We start from the raw sequence: 21,226 nt of genomic DNA on the forward strand, positions 1-21,226 counted from the left end.
GAGGAGTGGGCTGCCCCCCTCCCCACCTTGTACTCAGGGCAAAGAAGTGGACTGCAAGGATCATAACGCCAACCTCCTATGGACGCTACAGGGACATAAGCTATAAGAGGCCTTTTCCTGCAACTGCCTAGCAGACCAATTGCACCTGGGCCCTGTTGTTTGACCTCTGCCCGACATCCTGTGAGTTTCTAGTGCCTCCTCTGAGGTCCTGAGAGGCTTCAGAAGTGTTCTCTTATGGAGGATTGGGACTTAAAGGACTGACGTCTGTACGTAAAACCTTCAGAACAAGCCTGGTTGGTGGTTCGAACCAGCACTCCATAGCGCTCAACATCAACCTGCGCCTATGTCCTATTCTACCATGTCCATGGACTATAATTAGCACGTTGTACTTCTTGGCGCTATTTCTACTTTACAATTTTTAACAATTCCTATCTATGGCCCTCTCACAAGATTTTGTTCACTTTGTTGTGATTTCATTTATTAATTTTTACTCCATTATCTTAACTCAGTTTGTGATGTTTATTGTTTTGATTTTTAACTTTCCTGTTTCAGTACTGCATACATATTTTACATATTGCCGTAAGTGAAGCCTGTCCGATCTGTGACATCGCTACCAGGTGGCTGAACTCAGGTTAATTTAGTGACTGAGTGTTCACCCTGACAAGGTTGTGACTGTTCCTAGTGATGGGTTGTCACCTACCCCATATAATAATCCAATTTCTTACAGAGAGTCACACTCTCAAGAGACAACCACCAAAACTGAATCTGGCTTAATCGCCTACTTCCAACACATTTGCAGCTGTAGAAAAGAGGACTATGGGGACAAGGCAGAAACAACCATCAAGAGACAGGTGGTACGAAAAAGAGCATTTTTAGCAGATGAGCTTAGAAGGAAGTAGTCTTAGACTGAAGGCTTGGGTTGCTGATAACATTGTTTCGTAGAATTAATAGTTAACAAATTACATCGCCTCTTGGAATACGTACAGCAAAGGCAAAAAATACACTAATTGGAACAGGCTTCATATCCCAGAAACGTGCTTCATTCATCGGTCATAGATTCTGCTGAAATAGAGTATCTAGGGTAGCTAAAATAATTAGTATTCATGAATAGGCTGTGATGGTAACTGGTCAAAGTAGGACATTACCAAGAAAGACAACTTTCCAGTAACATTTCTTGCCAGAGTCCGCCAATGCAGAAAGTAAGGGAAAACCCAGATTTGTTATTTTTCCTAATCAAAGCAATGAAGCATTAATGAATCGAACGCTACAATAACTGAGTGTCCCACTACTGATCTCAGAGGAGCACCAACACAGCAGCTTCATTGCACTGGACATGAGAATAGGTTTTCTGACATTTAGCTAACTTTAGCATTTCCAACAGTGTCACAACCTGAGTTACCTGTTCCAGGCAGAGTTGGAGCTCAGCTGTAGCGCTTGCCGGGCGGCGTTGAAGCGAGGCAGATCGCTCAGGACCGGAGAGCTCATGAAGCGAGGGCGCGATGACTTCCGGAAAGAGCCCATCTTATTTAACTGGATGGTGAAGTAGGGAAGCGGAGTGGGACTTCCAATCATATGTGCAAGTGTGGGCCCCCTCTCTTGGGACCAGCCGAGCAGACGTAGGTGTTGAGAGGCCTCAAGCCACGGCTGTGGGTCTTACAAGTAGTTGTAATCTCCTGCAACAGGCTAGGAAGCTTGCAATCGTAGAAATCCAATGTCCCCTTTTTCTTGGGCACCTAACTTACAATGTCTTTGTGATGCAGCCTTGGTTCTTGCAGACACCACAGTTGTACATTTCAGGAACTGTCTATGCAGGATATATCTCACTCTTGAAGGTCAGCTTGGGATCCTGTACATGTCGAAAGTTTGTTGTAATACCCGTGGTTCGTTTTCATGAAGACAAAAATAACTGGAGATCTTTCTACAGAGGTGGAGGATCATCTTTTGAATACGGACGATTTCTGTAGAACTTTCTGATTCACCGTCGTGCAGAACACCTTGGGAGAATACAGCCGCAATGAGAGCTCCTTGACGAAGGTAGATTTTCTCCTTGGTGGATAGTCCAGGCCAGATTAGGTATCAAAAGTCTTCTCAGTAGCACTACTATCGTGCTTCACAGTTTTCAAGTAGGTAACCTACCAAAGGAAAAGTAAAAACAAACATGAAACCCCTGGTAAACAGACAGTGCACAAGAATTATATTATAGCACGCGCCTTTTTGGGGGAAGAGAGGGGAAATGGTTTGGTGTATTACATTCCATCAGTATAGATATCTAACCAAGCATTCATAGGTGAAATATCTGCACGCCAACAACAAGCCCAAGTTCAACAACTCAGTACCACTCAGTCCCAGACGAATCCCCCAACAAATGCTGTACCTCTGCCCGAGAGGAGGTGCTCATTGAGTTCCAGCAGAAACTCGAATGGGGCAACCAATAGGTTTTGTATCTTCAATATGTTCTGGACAACAAAGTTGTCTATATGGAGATGCCTGATGTTTCTCAGCTCAATAATGCTTAAAGAGTATCCCAACTTAAGTTATTGTGTGCAGTCAGTGTTGAAAAAACAACAGTTTGGGGACCCACCAGAGAAAGGGAAATTACACCAGTTTACCACAAAGCAATAGAACATTTGTGCACATTGCAAAACAACATGTCGTTGAGTCATTAAAGTTAGAAAGCTGCAACATAGGCAAGCCAGAACACAATAACATTCACAAGAATTTTATCAAATATAAATCCAGGTTCTTTATATCCTATTCTGGAGTGTTCCCAACATGCACGATGCACATATCCCTTCACCTAGGGAATAAAAACATTCTGGTACCAACCCTTTGGGAGGATCTGGTTTAGCAATGGGGCGGACAGGGCACCGATGAGAACTGGCACGGCAGATACTTGGCACGACCCAAGCCAGCCTGCACCGGTGCCACCATAAGCAACTTTTAAGACTATCCCACGCAGACAGTGCAAGAGCAAAACACACAGGACTGGCACAGGTTCAAAGCACCAACACACCTGACGCATAATTTTGCTATCGTATATCAGATACAAGTTGATTTATATAAACAATAATTATGGATTAATTACAACAGCAAAGACAATATGGCTTGGGAAAAAAACACTGACAAAACTAGACGCCAGGCAATACACAAGCACAAAAGCGCATGACTCAACTCGTCAATGATTTAGAACTATATGGTGCAAATATCTACGACAAAAAAGAAAGATAAATTCGTTAAAAAAGATGCAAATACACTGAACTGTACCTGGTTCTACCTTTGTGTGATCTTCTCTTTAAATCATCTTTGATGGAGTCCTACTTTGGAAGCTTAAGACTTCTTCATGGCAAAATCCCCATTTCTACTCATTACCTTTATGGGTAAAGTGCATCAGAGATAACAACTGATGCCAATGAAAGTAACTTAAAAAATAAAGTGATGGATGGAAAGCTTAATCTCATCCAGTGGCAGTTGCGCGTCGCAATACAGAAGGTGAGGACCCTTCCAGAAGGGGCCACAAGCAGCCCCAGACAGGTTTCAACTTTCTAAGGTGTCCTCCGGGAGGTGTAGCACGAGTCCTATGGCAAGCTGAGCACGGGACCCACGTCTGGTCTGGTTCAGGGAGGACCTGGTCTAGCAGTTCGGTCTGGACTGTTCAGATTGAAGCAGGGTCCAAACTGAGGTGACTTGGTGGAAATAAAAAAAAAAAGTTACCCTGAATGACTTCCAGTGATTATACTTATTGCAAGCATTTCTGTCATCACCTGAGGAGTGTTAGATGAGCCAATGACAGTAAAGCAAGGGCAAAGTGTGCGGAGTCAGAATAGTTTGCAGAAACCAGATTCTTCAGTCATATGCAATTGTGTCACCTGATGCTAATGGAACTTCTTCAGATAGCCCAAGGAGCATACAGGTGTTACAGGACTCCAAGTGGGTCAACTGGGGCCTTTATATCTGTTTCAACTCAGTAGCACATACATTTTGTACCCTTATCTGAACATTAAGCATATTTCTTTTGCCATGACCCCTCAAGGGTGGTGGCAGCAGAGTGGTCCAAGCCTTAGTCAGGAAGGTGTTGTGGGGCCAAGGACTAGGAACTCAATGTACACAACAGTGCTCGATAACTCAATGCACAGCCAATACTCTGTCCTGAACAAAAAAAAGTATTTACTTCTACACTGTCATACATTAAAATTAGGTTCATCCATCGACAGATTCCACTATGGTTCATAGGGACCTATTCTGCTGTAGATGCCTGCGAGTTACCGGTCGAGGGACCCGCCTGAGGACAACAACTGCTCAGGTTTAAGAACTAGTTTTCGATGATTGAGGCTTTCCAGCTGCAGTGTCCACTCACTGGTTGATGCTCACCACACTTAGAGCTGGGGTGAGCACAAGAAATTTAGAGCATCTGCCTGGAACCAGAAGTCGTACGCGGGGAAATTAGGATGCAACTGCATCCCTGAAAAGTTGCGTTCACCGAAGTAACACCCGCTCCTCCAAAACAGGACCACAGAGCCCATCTAAACATAAGCAGTGATGCTAGGAAAGGCGGCTGCAGAGGACATCTCCGGGTAGGATGCACACTTCACCAAGACTCGTATGTCCAAACAGATATCAAGGTCAAACCATAATCCCATCCATTCTTTCCTTATGCAGAAGCACCAGTAATGTATTGTCTCGGAATCGATGCCACCCCCTAAACTTAAGGACTCCCAGGTATTCTACTCACATTGGATTGGAAAGCTAGAGATGTCTTCACTGTTCCATGCGCTAGTCTAACACTCAACAGAAACATCTGCACAGAACGTTTTGCACACATCCATCATAGCCCAGTTATTCCTTTTATTTGCTGTAGTAAGGCCACAACAGCAGTCAACACCAAGACTACCGGCCACACTGCAGATATGCCATGTGGTTGGCTATCAAGTTTCACACCAGCACCACATGCTAAGAAAGACACAGTAAATTTGAAAGAATACAGTACACACAAACACCGCTGAAATACACTTTATATCTGGCTACTGCCATGCTCCCAGCATCATTCCCTGCAACAACACACCACACAGACCAATATCACAAAATGCTAAGCAGAGCTCCTAGAACCCACTCAGTACAGACTAAAACCAACAGGGAATGGTTTTGATGGGTCACCCACGCTGCTCACCACCTCCAGTTAACGTACTCAAGCCAGGTAATAAGAAAGTCAGACAATCCTAGGAGCTACTTAAGCATTTTGAAACACCCAAACTTTTTAACTCATGAAATTGTCCATTATTGGAATTTACAGTGGAAAGCATTAACGCCAGAATCACACAGCTGAGGTTGCACTTCACAAACCAAAACAAGCTTCTGATTATGTCATGTAATCTGAGAAACTGGGTCTTGAAAGTACTGCGTTCGCACCTCCCGGCCATATTAAAGGCCACACAAACCTGACAGCCTAAAATATAAAAATAATAAAAAAATATATAAGTTAAAAGAGCTTATGATTACAATTCATTTAAATATAAACACGAAGGGCCTCATTAGGACTCTGGCTTCCTTTATACCGCCAGAGTCGCGGTTGGACTGCCGCCAATGTGGTGGTCCGACTGCCACATTACGACTGTGGGGATAGCGCCACGGTCAGATATCTAGCACCACCAGTTTTCCTCCAAAAAGGGGACTGGCGGCTCTCGCGGTCCTAATCCGCCATGGCTTTGGGGATTACGACTTCCTTCTCCGCCAGGGGTTGCATGGCGTTAGCACTGCCATGGAACTGTTGGCAGAGGCGGGTGCAGGGGGCCACGGTGGGCCCTGCACTGCCCATGCACTCGGCATGGGAAGTGCAGGGCCCCACTGGCCAGCCCCATCGCAATCATCACCATCTGCTTTGCAGACAGTGAGCAGCGTGACGGGTGCTGGTGCACCCTACGCACTACAGCATTGCTTCCAGCTCCGATATGAGCAAGCATCAATGATGTAGGCCGTTCCCTGCTGGGCCAGCGGGGACTTAATGGGGCCCACGGGAAGGTGGCCGCACTAGAGGCAACCTGACTATCTGGACTTCGGCAGACGGTGTAAACCGTCCGCCAAGGTCATAACGACACCCTAAATATGGTCAGTTGTAGCCAATGGTGCCTCCTCACCCCCAACACACCACAAATGTAAGGTTCTTTCCAAGAAGTGTGGCTGTACGGGACTATTGCTCAAGTGGTGACAAGAACCTCATCTGGGCAGTTATAGTGCTTTTATAGTTTAAAAAGATATCCTAAATATAGAGATAAGTGTAGATTGTAGCAAAGTTTTATGAAAAATAATGGAAGAAGAGCAAGTCTCCCAACGTATTTTTTTTTTATTATTATTTTATTTATTTATTACAAATAACATCCAGCCTACTTGCAATCTAGACCACTCACCGGCAACTGCTCTAATACACCCACACTCTTCCGGGCAATGGAACTGATGTTCGCTTGCAGACAAATATCTGGGTCTCTCACAATTTTAAATGTCAATTCACTTATTTACCAGCCTCAGGATGAGACAAATCGAAGTCTTCCAGAGATGGAGATGAGACCTACGCTGGCAGCTAAAATTCAGCAATTCATTTAAAAGCGAAAGATCATTGAAACCTTGAGACAAGTTCAAAAGGTCACTCGGCGTGCCACGCCACCCTAACTCATGGATGGGAACCTATAAGCAACTTCAAAGACTGGTACATTGGCAGGACAAAGTGACGTGGGGACGGCGTTCACTTCCGGTGTGAACCACAATCTGGTCAGCTTGTGTTCCAACAGGGCTACAATCCAGGGACATTCAGGTGACTGGTGTTATACAGTCCGAAGAGGAAAATGGACGGGGATGTGCTGTAACATATTTAAGTGAATTAAGGAAAAGCATTTGCAATTTTAAAAAAAAAAAAAAAAAAAAAAAAAAAACTTTCTAGCAAAAATTCCAGCTGACCACTCACAAAAGATTTTTTTTGCCTCAGAAGCAGCGTCATTTCGTGGCTGTGCGCATGCTTGAAGACGTGTGCATGTACATGCATCAATACGGATGTGCGACTCCAAAATTTATGGAGCTGACAGTAATATGCTGCCAACACCGCAACAAAAAAATTAAACAAAAACAAATTCCAAAATGTTACAAAAAAAAACATTTAAATAAATCAAAATACCTGATGGTGTGAGTGGGGAAAACAGAGGAGCCAGGAAGGCAACAGAAAGTGTGTAGGAGAAGGAAAAGAAAAGATGCAAGTGATAGACAGCCACATAAGGCAAGGAGAAGCACAATACAGAGAAACCCACGCGAGAGCTAAAAACACAGAGCACGGGGGCAGGTATATGGCAGAAGGAAGTAGACAAAGGTGACAGCAGGAGAACACATGCACTTTTATGTAATGCTTAAGCAAAATAAACAAGCATTTGCAATGCAAAGGGTCTCGCATATTTCAAACAAATTGTTATCTTTTGACAACGGTGCCCAAGAGCAAAAAATAAAAAATAACAATAACAAAAAATAAAATAAACTGAAACTGAGAAAAGACAACTTAACTAAATAAAATAAAGTTAGCTTTAAATAATAATAAACTTTGCAATTTTGTTTGTCCTGCTGGGCACATTTTTTGCCAGTCACAAGCCTTCTGTTTGTGGGGCACTGGAAGTTAGAAGAAAATAGTACCTCAATCACTTCGGGAGCAGCGGACAGTGCACCAATTAAGTTGAAATCAATTAGTGCTTGATCCCTGCTCCACACAGAGGAATGGAGAGGATGCCAGACATGCCTTGATGAGTTACTGTAAAGGCTGTAAAGAAGAGTGCCGCGCAAACCAACAAATGTTGAGCGACAGGCGGGCTCCAAGCCCTTTGCTGAATGTAAGAGTCTTGCATGAGAGATGCATGCGCAAGGACAAGCAGGCTCGACCCTAAAAAAAAAATAAGTAGTTTCCTAAAAGTAAGCAGTAGAAGAATACAAGCCAGCCAATCAAAGAGATGGTAAAGAGGCTATGCTCCAGGAGGGTGATAAGAACAAGATGGACAAGCTGGGACAAGGAAAGCCATCAAATAAGATACAAGCTAATGTGAGCGACGATAAATCCAACAAATTGTATGCCATGGCCGGGCTGCAGGCCCCTTTAAGTTTTTGGTAAGCCCACTATAGGCCTTTTGTACACTGGCTCAACCTAAGAATGTGGCACGTCTCCATTTCCACACATCTGACTGCACACATTTTAAGTTTTGTGGTAAAACCACTTTCTTATGCATTAAAAAAAAAAAAAAGCAGACAGACGAGAGAGAGCAACGCTGAGCAGTGGGAGAGAAGCACAAAAGGGCGACAGCTGGAAAACAAGTGCACTTGTTGAGTGCTTAAGAAAAGCAGCGGCAAAAGGAAAAAAATATTTTTGCTGTTGCAAAGAGCAACTGTAAAATACAACAAGCATTGGCAGAATAGATGCAATTTAATATCTAAACGTCAGGCATGTGTGTATAGTTGTGACATAAATCCCATTCGGCTTTTAATTTAGTGTTCCACAAAAGGAATAGCTAGCAGTTAGTTATGGCTGATGGCTCAGGCTGACGGAATGACATCAAAACTCAACTGTAATAAGTTGTTACAGTAAAGCAGCAGTCACTTTATTATTACAGGTGACTAGGGACTTCCCAACTTGACTAATAATGAAATTAGAGGGTGGCTTTTATCCTGGGATTGCAGAAAGTGTAATAAGAGCACTAATAAATTGCTCTTATATATTGCTTCATGCAATTTCTAAACGTAATCAACGGATGTTGCCATTACCCAATTTATGGTACTTAATTTACAGACTTCAGATGGTTGGAATACTGCATCTGCATTGCTGGAATTAATTTCAGGAGCACCACAACATCGGGTTTGTCAGGGGCAAGCATCCATCTTTCTTGGGCCCCCCAGATGGCACCCTTCATTTTTTTTTTTTTAAACGGCTAGGAAGTCAGTTGTTTGGGAATTTGGGCAGTTCATATTTTTAATATTATATTTTGTCAAAAACAGTTCGTTAGAATTCTGCATTAATTGCACAACGCCAAGATAAATGACTTACTACCAGTTTTAAATGTGTAATGTCACAGTAACAGGGGACTGGCTGTAACTGGGTGTTGCCGCAGTTGAGCACGGATTTGGAAATACAATGAAAGAAATCCACACTAAAGACGTCCAATTTATTTTGCTTTTTGAAGCCAAAAATGTATTAATAGGTGTTATTGACTTTTAGAAGCACGAGGGATTGCACGTTCATTGCATGAAATTTGAGTTTTTTTGCTTTGAAAGCGAAAATGTACTTCTTTCTAGAAGTGGCACCACACTTTTTTGCCCGTGATAAGCAGCATTAAGATGGGGGCGCCCTCAAAGAGGCACACTGGATCCATCCTTAAGTATTAAAGCCCCCAAAAAGCAAGACACCACCACCAACCACGTGATGAGCCATAAATCGCGCTGTCGTAAACTCTTATGGTAAAAAGTCACCTAGGGACATACATGATGTGTGAACAGAAACTCACAATCCAAAGACAAGGTAAATGGCACTGAGCCACAACCGTTTTAGAAATTATTTTAAAGAAACATTGGCAAAGCCAATAGGTTTCGCCTATTGTCCTGGTCATGACGCTTTTTTTTTTTGTTGCTTATTTTTTTTATATTGCACAGCAGTTCAAATGCCCTTCAATATGCTAAAAAAAACATTGACAAGGTCAATGGAATTTGCATAGGCGAAACCTATTGGCTTTGCCAATGCTTATTTTATAGTAAATTCATGGACTTCAAAGCGACCAACAGACTAGCTTGTTCTTTTACAATTGAGAGATCTTATCCTCACCTATAACACTTTCAGAAGTCTCCAGAATGAACGGGCCATAAACACTTAGCTGGCCAAAATCAGCAATATGTTAGAGTGACGCGGTCTACAAGCAGGGTTATTCATCAGAACTATGCTCCCTCCCTTTTCACCTGCATTTGTAGAATCTCGCAAATGAACACTGTTGTACTGTGAGACGCGTTTCAGAAAGAGCAGGAGATGGTGCGCAACACAGCTCTCCAGTTGACCAGAGGTTCCCAACCTGTGGTCCGGGGACCCCTGGGAGTCCGTGAAGCCTCCTCAGGGGGTCCGCGACTGCTTAGAAAATGAAATATTAACAGATTCGGTCCCAACTTTCAGTAATGACTCATCGGGGGTGGTCCCCAGATTCCAATAAGGATTCAGTGGGGGTACCAGGGTTCCAGTAATAATAAAGTGGGGGTCCACAGAAGTCAAAAGGTTGGGAACCACTGGAGTTGACAATACTGAAGTTTGTCATCAGCAGAGCCTGTGTATCTCTTACATGCTTTCAAAAATTGTGTCTTCCTTCCTTGGGCAAGAGCACACAGTGCCAGCATATTTAATACATCCAAAAAATGGAAATAATAGTGTATAGGAAGAGGCTGGAGTGTGAGTGCATTAGCCTGGCTGGTTCTTTAACCTGCATAGATCTTATTTTGCGCTACGACCGCTTAGGAAGTCTCCAGAGCGAATGGGCCCTAAACACTGTAAATTGCTGCAGAGCATCATATGCTAAAGTGACACATTCATTCCAAAAGACGTTTCCTATTGTGACAGCTTTGTCAACCCCCCTCTTTTTTTAACTAACTTGCTCAATGCTGTTTCTGTGCGCACAAGTTCAAAATAGAAGTCGCAATGCAATGCAAGCCTGATTTTGTGCATTCACCAAATAAGCTTAATATGCATCAAATAACACATGACAAAAATCAGGAAGCATAAGAATTGTTTCAAAATGGCAAATTTGTCATCAGTCGAACCCGCATTTTATTGTGCACGAACGTGTGGCTTGTTAATTTCCACAATAGTTGTAACAAAACAATGTTTAAAAAAAATGTGCGGGTTTCAAACTTACATTTCTTATGCTTCCCGATTTAGTTATTTGCCATTTAATAAATATCGCCTTTGTCTGTGAAGATCTCAGTCACCTTATTAAGCTAGTGATTACCTTTGCTACCTCCAAGAAAAACAAAAATAACTAGCTTGCTTACTAGCTCAGCTTTCAAAAACACGTACAGTCAACAGTCGAACTGTGTGGCAAAGAACAAAGTAGATCAAGTAAGGCGGATGAAATCTGGAACAGAAAGAAGTACTTGGTCGATGCTCCAGAATCAAAAACACACGAAATTGAGCAGAAACAAACAGAAAATAACAAGCCCAAGCCAATAAAAAGCAAGATAGAGTGACAAGCAGGAAAACATATGGACAGCTGGAGGAAGCTAGGGGCGGGCTGTAAGTCCCTTTGAACAATTGTTTTTACCTACAAAAGACTTCACAAGCACAGCGCAAGCGCTGTGCAGGCAAAACCCAAAAAGTGTTGCGCTGGGAAGTGGTGGTCGTTTAGATCCTGCGGTGGAGATTCTCCTCTCCACGAGAGGCCCTCGCAGATTGTCACCACCGCTGGTTCTGCACGAGTGACATTACAGGTGTGAGGAGCAATGCTCTTCCAGGTGAACACGAATTTGCAACATATGTGTCTAGGACCCAGTTGCCTACCCTACTTACCTGGGACAGGTCCTCGAAACAGTCTAAGGCCCTTTCGGACCCGGCCATGCGCCGCGAGACCCGCTTCGCTCGTCCTGCTGCCACCTCTCTCCGCGCACTCTACTTCTGCCCCGCTCGCGTGCTCTCTGTCCCTCACTCTTGCACTTCTGTTCCTCTCTTTTCTCATATTTTTGTGCCTCTTTTCTCACTCTTTTCCATTACTTTTGTGCCTCTTTTCATCATACTGTTGTCTTACTTCTTTGCCTTTTTCACACTTTCTAATACTTTTGTGACTTTTACCATCTATCCTCCACAGGCCCCCAAGCCCTCCCACAATTTTCCTCCTCCTGCCTCCTCACCTGCTCTCCTTAGTCTTCCCATGTCTTCTTGCCTTTCTTTAGACCGCCCGCTGCTTCCCCTCCACTCCTCCCTCCCTATCAGGACCTACTTAATGCTGCCCGCTGCACACGCCTAAGGCAAGCCCTTCTGCATTTCTTTCTGTGGGATGCCTCAAGCCTCGCCCCTTCTTGCAGGGTTGCCCCATCTACAACACATTCAACTATCACCCGGTAGACGATCCTACACACCTGCTCCACCGTATGGGTACCCTTCGGGTGATAAGTCATGCTTTACAAATCCAAATACCGTAGCTGTGTTCAGGGTGCAGTTTGTACCTCCTGCAGTACTACTAGATGCACAGTGGCAGGCTGAGTAACTTCTTGCGACTATGAAGTCATGCAGGCTCCATCGGTTTGGCAAAAGGGGCCAAGCACCTGGGTAGTCTGATGGACTCCTCAGCTTGTAGTTGCTCAGCGAGCAAACATGTCTGTTTTATGATCATTCTAAGCAGGTGGGTGGGGTGTGCACACGCCTGAACCCACCTCAGAGGTCTCGCACCACGCAACCGGGTGAGTGGGTTTTTCGAGCTCAACACAGGAAAGAAAATGTTAGCAGATTAAGCAAAATTGGTCAAATGGGCAACAATAATCCCCATTTTCACAAGAACATTGTACTAATACACGATAACACTTGTGGAAGTCTTCAACAGTTTTATTAGGACGCTCCTTGTACACAGTCTTCACCGTTCCAGGTCCAGTCAAAACCCTCTCTCCAACATTCTAGGGCAAACTCCAGGGTATACCATTACCGTTACATTCTGAGGACCCTTGGAACGTACCACTACATAACACAAATGTGGATACACACTAAGTACCTTACTAAGTAATGTTTTATAAACAGAGACAAAATAATAACTATATACATGATATACTAGAAAGAGAAATTATACATATTCACAAAACACATGTGGGTTATAACAAACATCTAACAAATTCAGTGTTATATGGGGAGCGCATCCTGCACTTGTGAGCAGCGCTCAGCGCCTTTCTCCAATTAGCGGAGAATCACCAATAATTATGTAAAATGGCTTTGGGGTGAACTGCAGCTCTGAGAGGATAATCTGAAAGGGGGAAGTAAGAAAACAGATTAGATGGCAACACGATGAAGAAAGTAAGGGGCAGAAATGTGAAGGAAAAACAATACATGGGAATGAGAGGTGGAAAACACATGCACTCTCATGGAGTGCTTTACCAAAAAGAATAGTTCCCTAAAAGTGAACAATGCAAGGATACAAGTCAGCCAATCAAAAGGGTGGTATAGAGGCTATGCTCCATGGAAGTGACAAAATACGAGTTCGACAAGATGGGAAAAGGAAAGCCGTCAAATAAGAAGCAAGCAAACAAGCGTGGCAATAAACCCAACCAATGGTAAGCAACTGGTGGAATGCATTCCTAGGTCAGCTTCCAACATGCCTCCAAAATGTCTTTGCAACCAGACAGCTACACTGTCTGCTAGGATTCGACCTAAAAAAAAAAATAAAAAAAAAAAAAAAAAAGGACTAACTGTTGTTCAGTCCACCCAAGAAATGTAAAGGTCCTGCTAGTGTTAGACTGAAGAGGACATAGGGGAACAAAACTACCCCAAAGATTAAACTAAGGCTAAACTATTTTATATTACCAGGATCCATGTTTATGTAGATGCAGAAGTTAACCCTATGTGCACCTGTTTCTCACAGGGTAACTGCAGACCTCTCAGCCATGCCACAGGTTTTACAAAGGAGAAAGCTCAAAGTGGAAGTCAGAGATATCTACAGAGAGAAGTGTTGAGCTTCGCTTTTTAGAGTCAGAACTAGAAACTTAAAAAAGGTTTGTTTTTCCACTTCCTACCAGGTATGGTGTTTGTTAATTCAGTGCATGGTTTCCTCGGCTGCTACAAATCTGTCAGGTTTCTTCCATTTCCTTTTGTGGGGTGCCTCAGTCCTCGCCCGTTCTTTAAGGGTCAGGTGGAGGCGTTACCCCCAAAATGTACTTTTAACCACGCGGAGGTGGTAGTAGCCGTTACTGTCTAAACATTATGTGAGACAATTGCATTAAGCATCTGTGATTTTGGATAAACTATCATTCTTTAAAGATCCTTGATTTTGGTAGCTGCAAAAAAAAAAAAAAAACATTTCACAACAGTTGCGGGTTTATTCTGGGTGATTTCTGCACCACATTCAGCGGTTTTAAGGTCAGAGAGGTACATTTTAGTATTTTTTATATATAGTGCTTTATTTAGTACGTGTGCTGTTTCTATCATTGCTTTTTTATATAGTGTTTCATTTAGAATGCGTGTTATTTCTAAGCACTGTAAATAATCGATGTTAGTATTACCCACTCATGTCAGTTTAGTACACTTAAGGCGATGTCAAGGTTGTGGCTTTGCGGACATGTCTCTTACTGCCTCGTTACAGCACCGAATGTTCAGCTCACTGAGCTACCCTTCTAGCAACAATTATAAAATTAAGTTTTACTACATGTTAAAAGTGCTAATTTTACCAACTTCGGCCTGTTTATAAAATCTAGAGGAAATAACAGTTTAACTTGTCTATGTGTGTGTCAAGACGGCTGGAGTGTGGACACATTTTCATGCCATCTTCTGGCAAAATGAATCAAAATCACTGGTTATTGGGTAAATCTTATGCAAAGGACGAGCACCGACACCCTTGGACTACAACTTGGCACCAAATAAATATATCCTCGCTAGGGTCTGCTTGGGTCAGAGAATCAGAAACAGAAGCGACACTTGAGGGTGGGTTTCCAAAGTAACCTCCCATGGGAATAGCAGGAGGGGCATTACTGTGATGGGTGAGACTGATGCCAGGGCCCGAGGGAGTTCTGCACCCATTATTTTTAATAATTATTATTTTCTGAGTATGCATACAGGGAGTCACACGCACTATATAACTCAGGTCCCATCTGCCTGAATAGTCTCATCTTCTTTCACCAACCACCCAGACCTCTCCGGCTCACATCCCAAGCATACACAGAACCAGATCAGGAGGACGGGCTTTCTCTACATAGCTCCCAAAGCATGGAACGGCCTCCCACTTAACATCAGAGGCTCCTCCTCTCTTCTTGAATTCACCAAGAAGCTGAAGACGTGGCTTATGGATTACCCAACCTACCATAGGCTGGATTAGGCGCACACACCTGCTCAGTGCCAGGATATCCTAGCGGGTGATAGTATGCTTTACAAATACACATAGATGGGGGTTCATTCCCAGGCTCGTTCTGGGAGCCTCGGAACCCTACCCTCGCTACTTAAGAAGAGTGTACAGGTTTCTCAATTACTGTAACTCCAAATGCTTCAGGCAGCTGGAGTTAACTCTGTTTAAACCCACCGGTTCAGCCTTCTTGAAATACAATTCTAAAATCAAGATGTAGAAGTGGGCCGAGAACCCAAGGGGCCAGGAGAAGAGTTACCTCAGGTTCCAAAAGCACTTAACCAATAAGGCACATTAGCACTTTTTGAAGTCATAGGCTTGTCTGGAAGCACCGCATTTTATTGTGAATTGTGTATAAATTATGGATTTTATCTTTAGTGTAATGGTTTTAATTAACTATGAACTTCTAAATAAAATTTATTAGTAGACTCTCAGGTAGAGAAATACTTGAGACTGGTGAGCCAATGGGCATGCCTATGAGCGCAGAGCCTCCAAGAGATCAGCTAAGCCACAGCTGGGTATGGAGTACTCCAAAGTCACCGGTACCCTGAAAGAAGGACCCTGGAGGACATTCCTGAGTGATGCCAATCAATGGATCAGCCCAGACAAGATCCTACTGTCACAGCTCTGGAGAGTCAGAAATGGCCTCAGCATCATGCCGGACGGAGTAATATTATGGAGACACCGCATAGTGCTACCAACCTCACTGACCCAACGAGTAACAACTGGCTCACGTTGGCCATCAAGGAGTTTCCAAGACAAAACCTAGCCTGAGGTAACAGCCTGGCATGCCAGATATTAAGCAAAGCCAAAGCGCCCAAATCAGTCATTACGGATGATCAGTGAAACACGCCATGGTCGAAGGTCAGCCTAGATTTTTAGTCGATTCTTAGACGAGCCCATCATGATGGTGATGAAGAGTCACTGTAACTACTCGGCACTGGAGCGGACAGAATTGACGGCGTTCTCCAAAGGTGGCCCAGCACTGGAGAAGATTTTTGCCTTCTTCGGCCTACCTGAGGAGATCAGAACTGACAACGGGCCACCCCTCCAATGGTCAGCACTCCAAGACCTCCTGCAGCACCTAGGGGTGAATGACCGGAAGATGACCCCTCAACAGCCACACGCCAACGGCGACGTTGAGCACTTCATGCGCAACTTGAACAAGACCCTGCGTCTAATCGTGCAGGTGGGATCTGACCCAGACGTCAACCTTCACAGGTTCCTCTGGGTTTACCATGGCACCCCACTCTTCACAACGTAGGGCTCCCCATAGACTCTGATGCCAGGGTTACTAGCTTGGACTGAAGTTACTTCAACAGGTGTTTTTGCCAATTCCTTTTTATAGGGACAAAGAGTGGACTTGTCACGCAAAACAGTTTATTTTCTCAAAAACATCTAAGTATAGTAAACTTTGGATTGTTTACGACCCTAAGCAGAGGAGTTTTTAACCAGAAAGGCACAGAGCTTCAGCAAAGCCAGAAGGCACGAAGACTTATTACATCATTTATGGATGTTTGCTTAGTGCAGCCACAAACAAACAGGGAAAACAAGCAATATTTACAGTCTGTGTGTACATCATATAATCAGGGCAGCCAAACACACAGGCAGACTGTAAACACTGCACTATTGTATGGGTGGTGTAGACAGACCGAAAAAAACAGGAAGTTTTGCTAAATTGGAAGACTTCCTGTTATGTGAAATTTTGCCTTTCAAGACTTCCTGTCGCTTGACATACAGAGGGTCTGTTACTTAGGACCTCAGCAGTGGTCTGTCTGAAGCAGCTACACAGCACCTCAGCTACAAAACTACTATGACAACTGCAGGTTTGGGAGAACTGGACAGCAACAGCACAGAGACCACATGAAGAAAAACCATCAATACACACAAAAAAAGATCCAAACAATTTATGTATTGTTAGTAGCATTGAAATAGGACTTTGGGGCTCACTGGTGAGGAATGATGATTTAAGTGACAAATCATTTGTCCTCACTCCAGTCTGCCACGCAATGTGGAGAGCTTGCCTTGGAACGAAGATATGCCATGTGACGTGGAGGGCGAAGATTTGCCATGTGACATGAAGGTCTGCCACACAATGTGGAGGGATTGCATGGGTACGAAGACACGCCACACAATGTGGAGGGCTTGCCTGGGTACGAGGACACGCCACACAATGTGGAGGGCTTGCCTGGGTACGAGGACACGCCACACAATGTGGAGGGCTTGCCTGGGTACGAGGACACGCCACACAATGTGGAGGGCACGCCTGGGTACGAGGACACGCCACACAATGTGGAGGGCTCGCCTGGGTACGAGGACACGCCACACAATGTGGAGGGCTCGCCTCAGTATGAGAAGATGCCACACGACGTGAAGGGCTTGCAAAGGTACAGGGAGACGCCATGCAACATGGAGGGCTTGCCATGGTAAGGGGAGACATCACGCATGGTACAAAGATGCCATGGAAGTGTAGGTCTTGCAGAGGTATGTGCCGTGGAACAAGGAGACGTCATGCAATGAGGAGGGCTTGCCATGGTAAGAGGTGACGTCACATGATGTGTGGGCTTGCCATGGTACAAAGAGATGCCGTGGATGTCTTGCAGAGGTACAAGGAGACGCCATGTGACATGGAGGGCTTGCCGTGGAACAAGGAGACGTCATGTGATGTGGAGGGCTTGCCACAGTAGGGGGAGGCACCATGGGACCTGGAGGGTTTGCCGTGGTATGAGGAGATGCAGCAGAGATAGTCTTCCAATCCTTCATCAATTGATAAGCTATAGCAGAGTTAACAAATAAACAAAAGGATAGCAAGAGAGGCCGGATCCATGTCCGGCTTCAACTGGTAATGGGATGTGGGTATGGGTGGGCGTGAGAGTGGAGTCAGAGGATAGGCTGGATTTATACACTGCTAAAGCCTAGTGCCTCAGGGCCGCCAGAGGAGCTACAAACAGAATGTAGGTCTACGCGATTATGGACAAACAGGGGAGCCCAAGGTGCAGAAGGGGGACATGGCACCCCTTGTCTTTGCCGTTCCATCGAGTTTATTACAAAGATGCCAACTAGAAATTTCTTACTGAGGACCTTCTTTGCACAATTAACATTAATTGAAAAGGCTACCTTAAAAAGTTACAAACATGAGCAAGAACAGTATTAAAAAATCTTTGCATCACAATTTTCTAAACAGGTGTCAAAAATCACACACTATGCCTTGGAATCTTATCAACGCCTCCATAAAGCCACCATTGCAAGGAGCAATAACTCTGCTCCATTGGTCAGACAACAGCTTATTGTATTACAGATTTGACAAATTAGCTGGCATTATTAATCATACAGTACATAACAATTAAATTAGTGAATCAATATTACACAGCACGAGTTGTGCATGGCACACCCTCCAGTTTTTGAAGCATGAAAAATAGTTTGAGCTCCCAAACACAACATTATTACTTTCCTCATATAAAAGCAGCTTCTAAGGGGTAAGATAAACCCATGTATACATTAGGATGAGCTTTCCATGTACTAGAGTATTTTAACGTCTAGTTTTTTCACTGGATTGGCTCCAATCCTAACAGTGGGTGGAACTGTACTTTATTGTATTGCACTGTAATTGTATTGTAATAGTATTTATGGCATTACTGCTGAAGGAATTAATACGCTCAGTACATAGAAAGGGGTACTCCGGGCCCCCGAGGGTTGTCATTTCACAGATGTTCTGTGCGGATGCTCGATGTGTGTGTTTTTGAAAGGTCCTTGCAGTGGAGGCTGCAAGGCCCTCTCCAATATTAAAAAAAGAAATAGAAAAAAAAAAATTATGCTTTTGGAATAAAAATAAATAAATAAAAAAATAAATCACACATTGCCATAGCAATCCCTGGAACTGAAGTAAAGTATCAGGGATACACTCTCGGTTTACGTTTCACGTGTTGTGTTTTTGTAGGTATTGTCATGTAACGTGTGGCTCTTGTATACTGCATATTGGCAACCAATCAGGCTCCATGCAAATCCAATCCTTGCCCTCTCTGCAGAGCCCACTGACCGATGCCCATCAATGTACCAATTGATGGGGAAAGGTGTGAAGTTGGTACACAGCTGTCTGAACGACATTGTCTTTTCCTTTGGCACCACAGGTGTTTTAACAGGTGAGTGGGTGGATAATGGGTGAAGGGGGAGAGGTGCAGAGAGGTACATGCGGATGGACAGAGTGATGAAGAGGAAGGCAAGGACTTGCAGGTGAAGGTTTTCTGAAAGATGTGGGGAGAAAAGGTGCACAGGGTTCTTCCAGAGTGAGAGACTGAAGAGTAAAGCGGCATGAAGGGGAAATGGGAGCGATTGAAGACATCCGATGACCACTACTGCCCTTACAGAGACCTTCGTAATGTTTAATTCAGACTCATTTTCAGAAATGAAACGTGTTCAGCTCTAAACATCCACACCAGAATGGTTATCTGATACTGCAAACATGCACTGGCCAAACCAATAGACCTGGCTTCTTTTACGTGTATATCTGGAAGCAATAACAGCAAACTCTGTAAGCATGTGGGTATTTCTCATAGTCAGGTGGCACGCAATGCCAAGCACGCGTTTCAATTTAATTACATAGGTGCTCCACTATTACTTCCTTGTGATATTAACTGGTCTGGGCTTTTCGGATTCCAGCTTACACATCTTGGCAACAGATGTGTTATAGTGTTAGAGCACCTTAAACGTTCATAAAATGATCAGATAAATTTGGAGGGATGTGCGCTAAGCAGTCATTGTTGCCTTTAGTTTTTTGAAATTTTAATTAACAAGGCCACGCCTCCCTAAAAAGACTTAAAATCTACCTTTTTTATACCACTTATAGCACTGCTTTGACTAAAAATTAAGAAGTCTTGGCTAACTCCATGCATAGAAAACGCATTTTTACAGCCCCCTTGCAGTAATCTGGAACAGCCACGAGGCGGCATCCTAGGGTCACTCCCTTAACTTGTTTTAGTGAAGAACCAGCCCCGCTGCAAAGGCTTCTCTCAGCCTGTTGTCACACATTCTGACTCCCAAGCACCTAGTTTTACTCATGAGCAATGTTTTGTTAAGGATTTATGGAGTCGGGCAAGATATACGTTGGGCCCTCTAAGGAACACATTTTGAACTTTATTAATTGTGTCCTGCTAACTCAAGCCTGCATGATGTCATCCAATATTAAATGATATGTTAAACTTTAATAGTCACATAACAATTGTTATAATGGCATGGGTTAGAAAAGCAGAGTCAGATGGAGAGAAAGAGAGGTTTAGACAGAGAAATAGAATAGACAGGTCAAAGAGTTCACTTTGGAAGGGGGCGGAGGGCTGGGCAATTGCCAACTTTGCCCATGCCTTAAAAACGTCTCTACTTTTTTGAATGGAAAGCGCATCTCCTCCAAGGAACTGGGCCAATGGGAGACCACCCCTCCCCTTAGAGAAGATGGGGTGAGCGCTGTACGTGCTGGCCTCATGGACATCTGAGGAACCTGGGTGACCCCGTCGGAGGGGGAAGGACCCTTGGCTGACCCATCCAGAGTGACAATGGGCTCCTGCCAGCCTGGGCCAAGAGCACAGGAATTCAGTACAGCTAGGAGCCGACACACAAAGTGGCCAACTCATGCCAGGGGGCGGGTTTCTCCCCCACTCCTCAAAGTCAGCTTTTCACACAGGAAGAAATTAGCATTTTCGAGCACTGTGGCCTCTCTATCTCGGCTCGTAACCATCAAACAACGGAGATCGCCCCAGTGGGCGCCTCGAAGCGTGCTAAGTGGGCTATTCAGCCCTCAAGGTTTTGCCAACTTCACATTTTTCACCCTTCACCAAGTTTCCCGGTTTTAATTCTGATTGCAAGATATTTGTCTTTTTTTTGCAAGGTAAATTCATTAATCAAACACAGCCAAGCTGGAAAATGTTTGCAGCAATCTGCAAGTTTACTCTTTCTAAACACGGTGGCACTGCAAGGGGGGAGAACACCAACTGTTTGCAGCAAAGTTCATTTTAATCAGAACATTTTGTTCAAAAGTTAAACAAGAACATACCATACACTAGTGATATAAAAGGTCATCATTCTTCACACTAAAGAGGCTAACTAAATATATCTAAGTTGTGGAGCAGTCCATAGAACTTCGCCAAAGTTGTCAAAAAGAATCTTTG

The 21,226-nt window shown here is 44.0% G+C and overlaps 1 protein-coding gene across 2 annotated transcripts in view; it reads right to left on the minus strand.

Moving 5' to 3' along the window:
* PRR5L (proline rich 5 like) overlaps positions 1-21,226 on the minus strand; it is a 183,417-nt gene that overhangs the window by 119,607 nt on the left and 42,584 nt on the right. For both annotated transcript variants that reach the window (XM_069221822.1, XM_069221823.1), the window contains exon 2: positions 1,400-2,132. In XM_069221822.1, the coding sequence (XP_069077923.1) occupies positions 1,400-1,572 (173 nt within the window). In that variant the 5' untranslated portion in view covers positions 1,573-2,132. The remainder of the gene's footprint in view (positions 1-1,399; positions 2,133-21,226) is intronic.

Source organism: Pleurodeles waltl, chromosome 3_1 (genome assembly GCF_031143425.1).
Source record: "Pleurodeles waltl isolate 20211129_DDA chromosome 3_1, aPleWal1.hap1.20221129, whole genome shotgun sequence".
NCBI lineage: Eukaryota > Metazoa > Chordata > Amphibia > Caudata > Salamandridae > Pleurodeles > Pleurodeles waltl.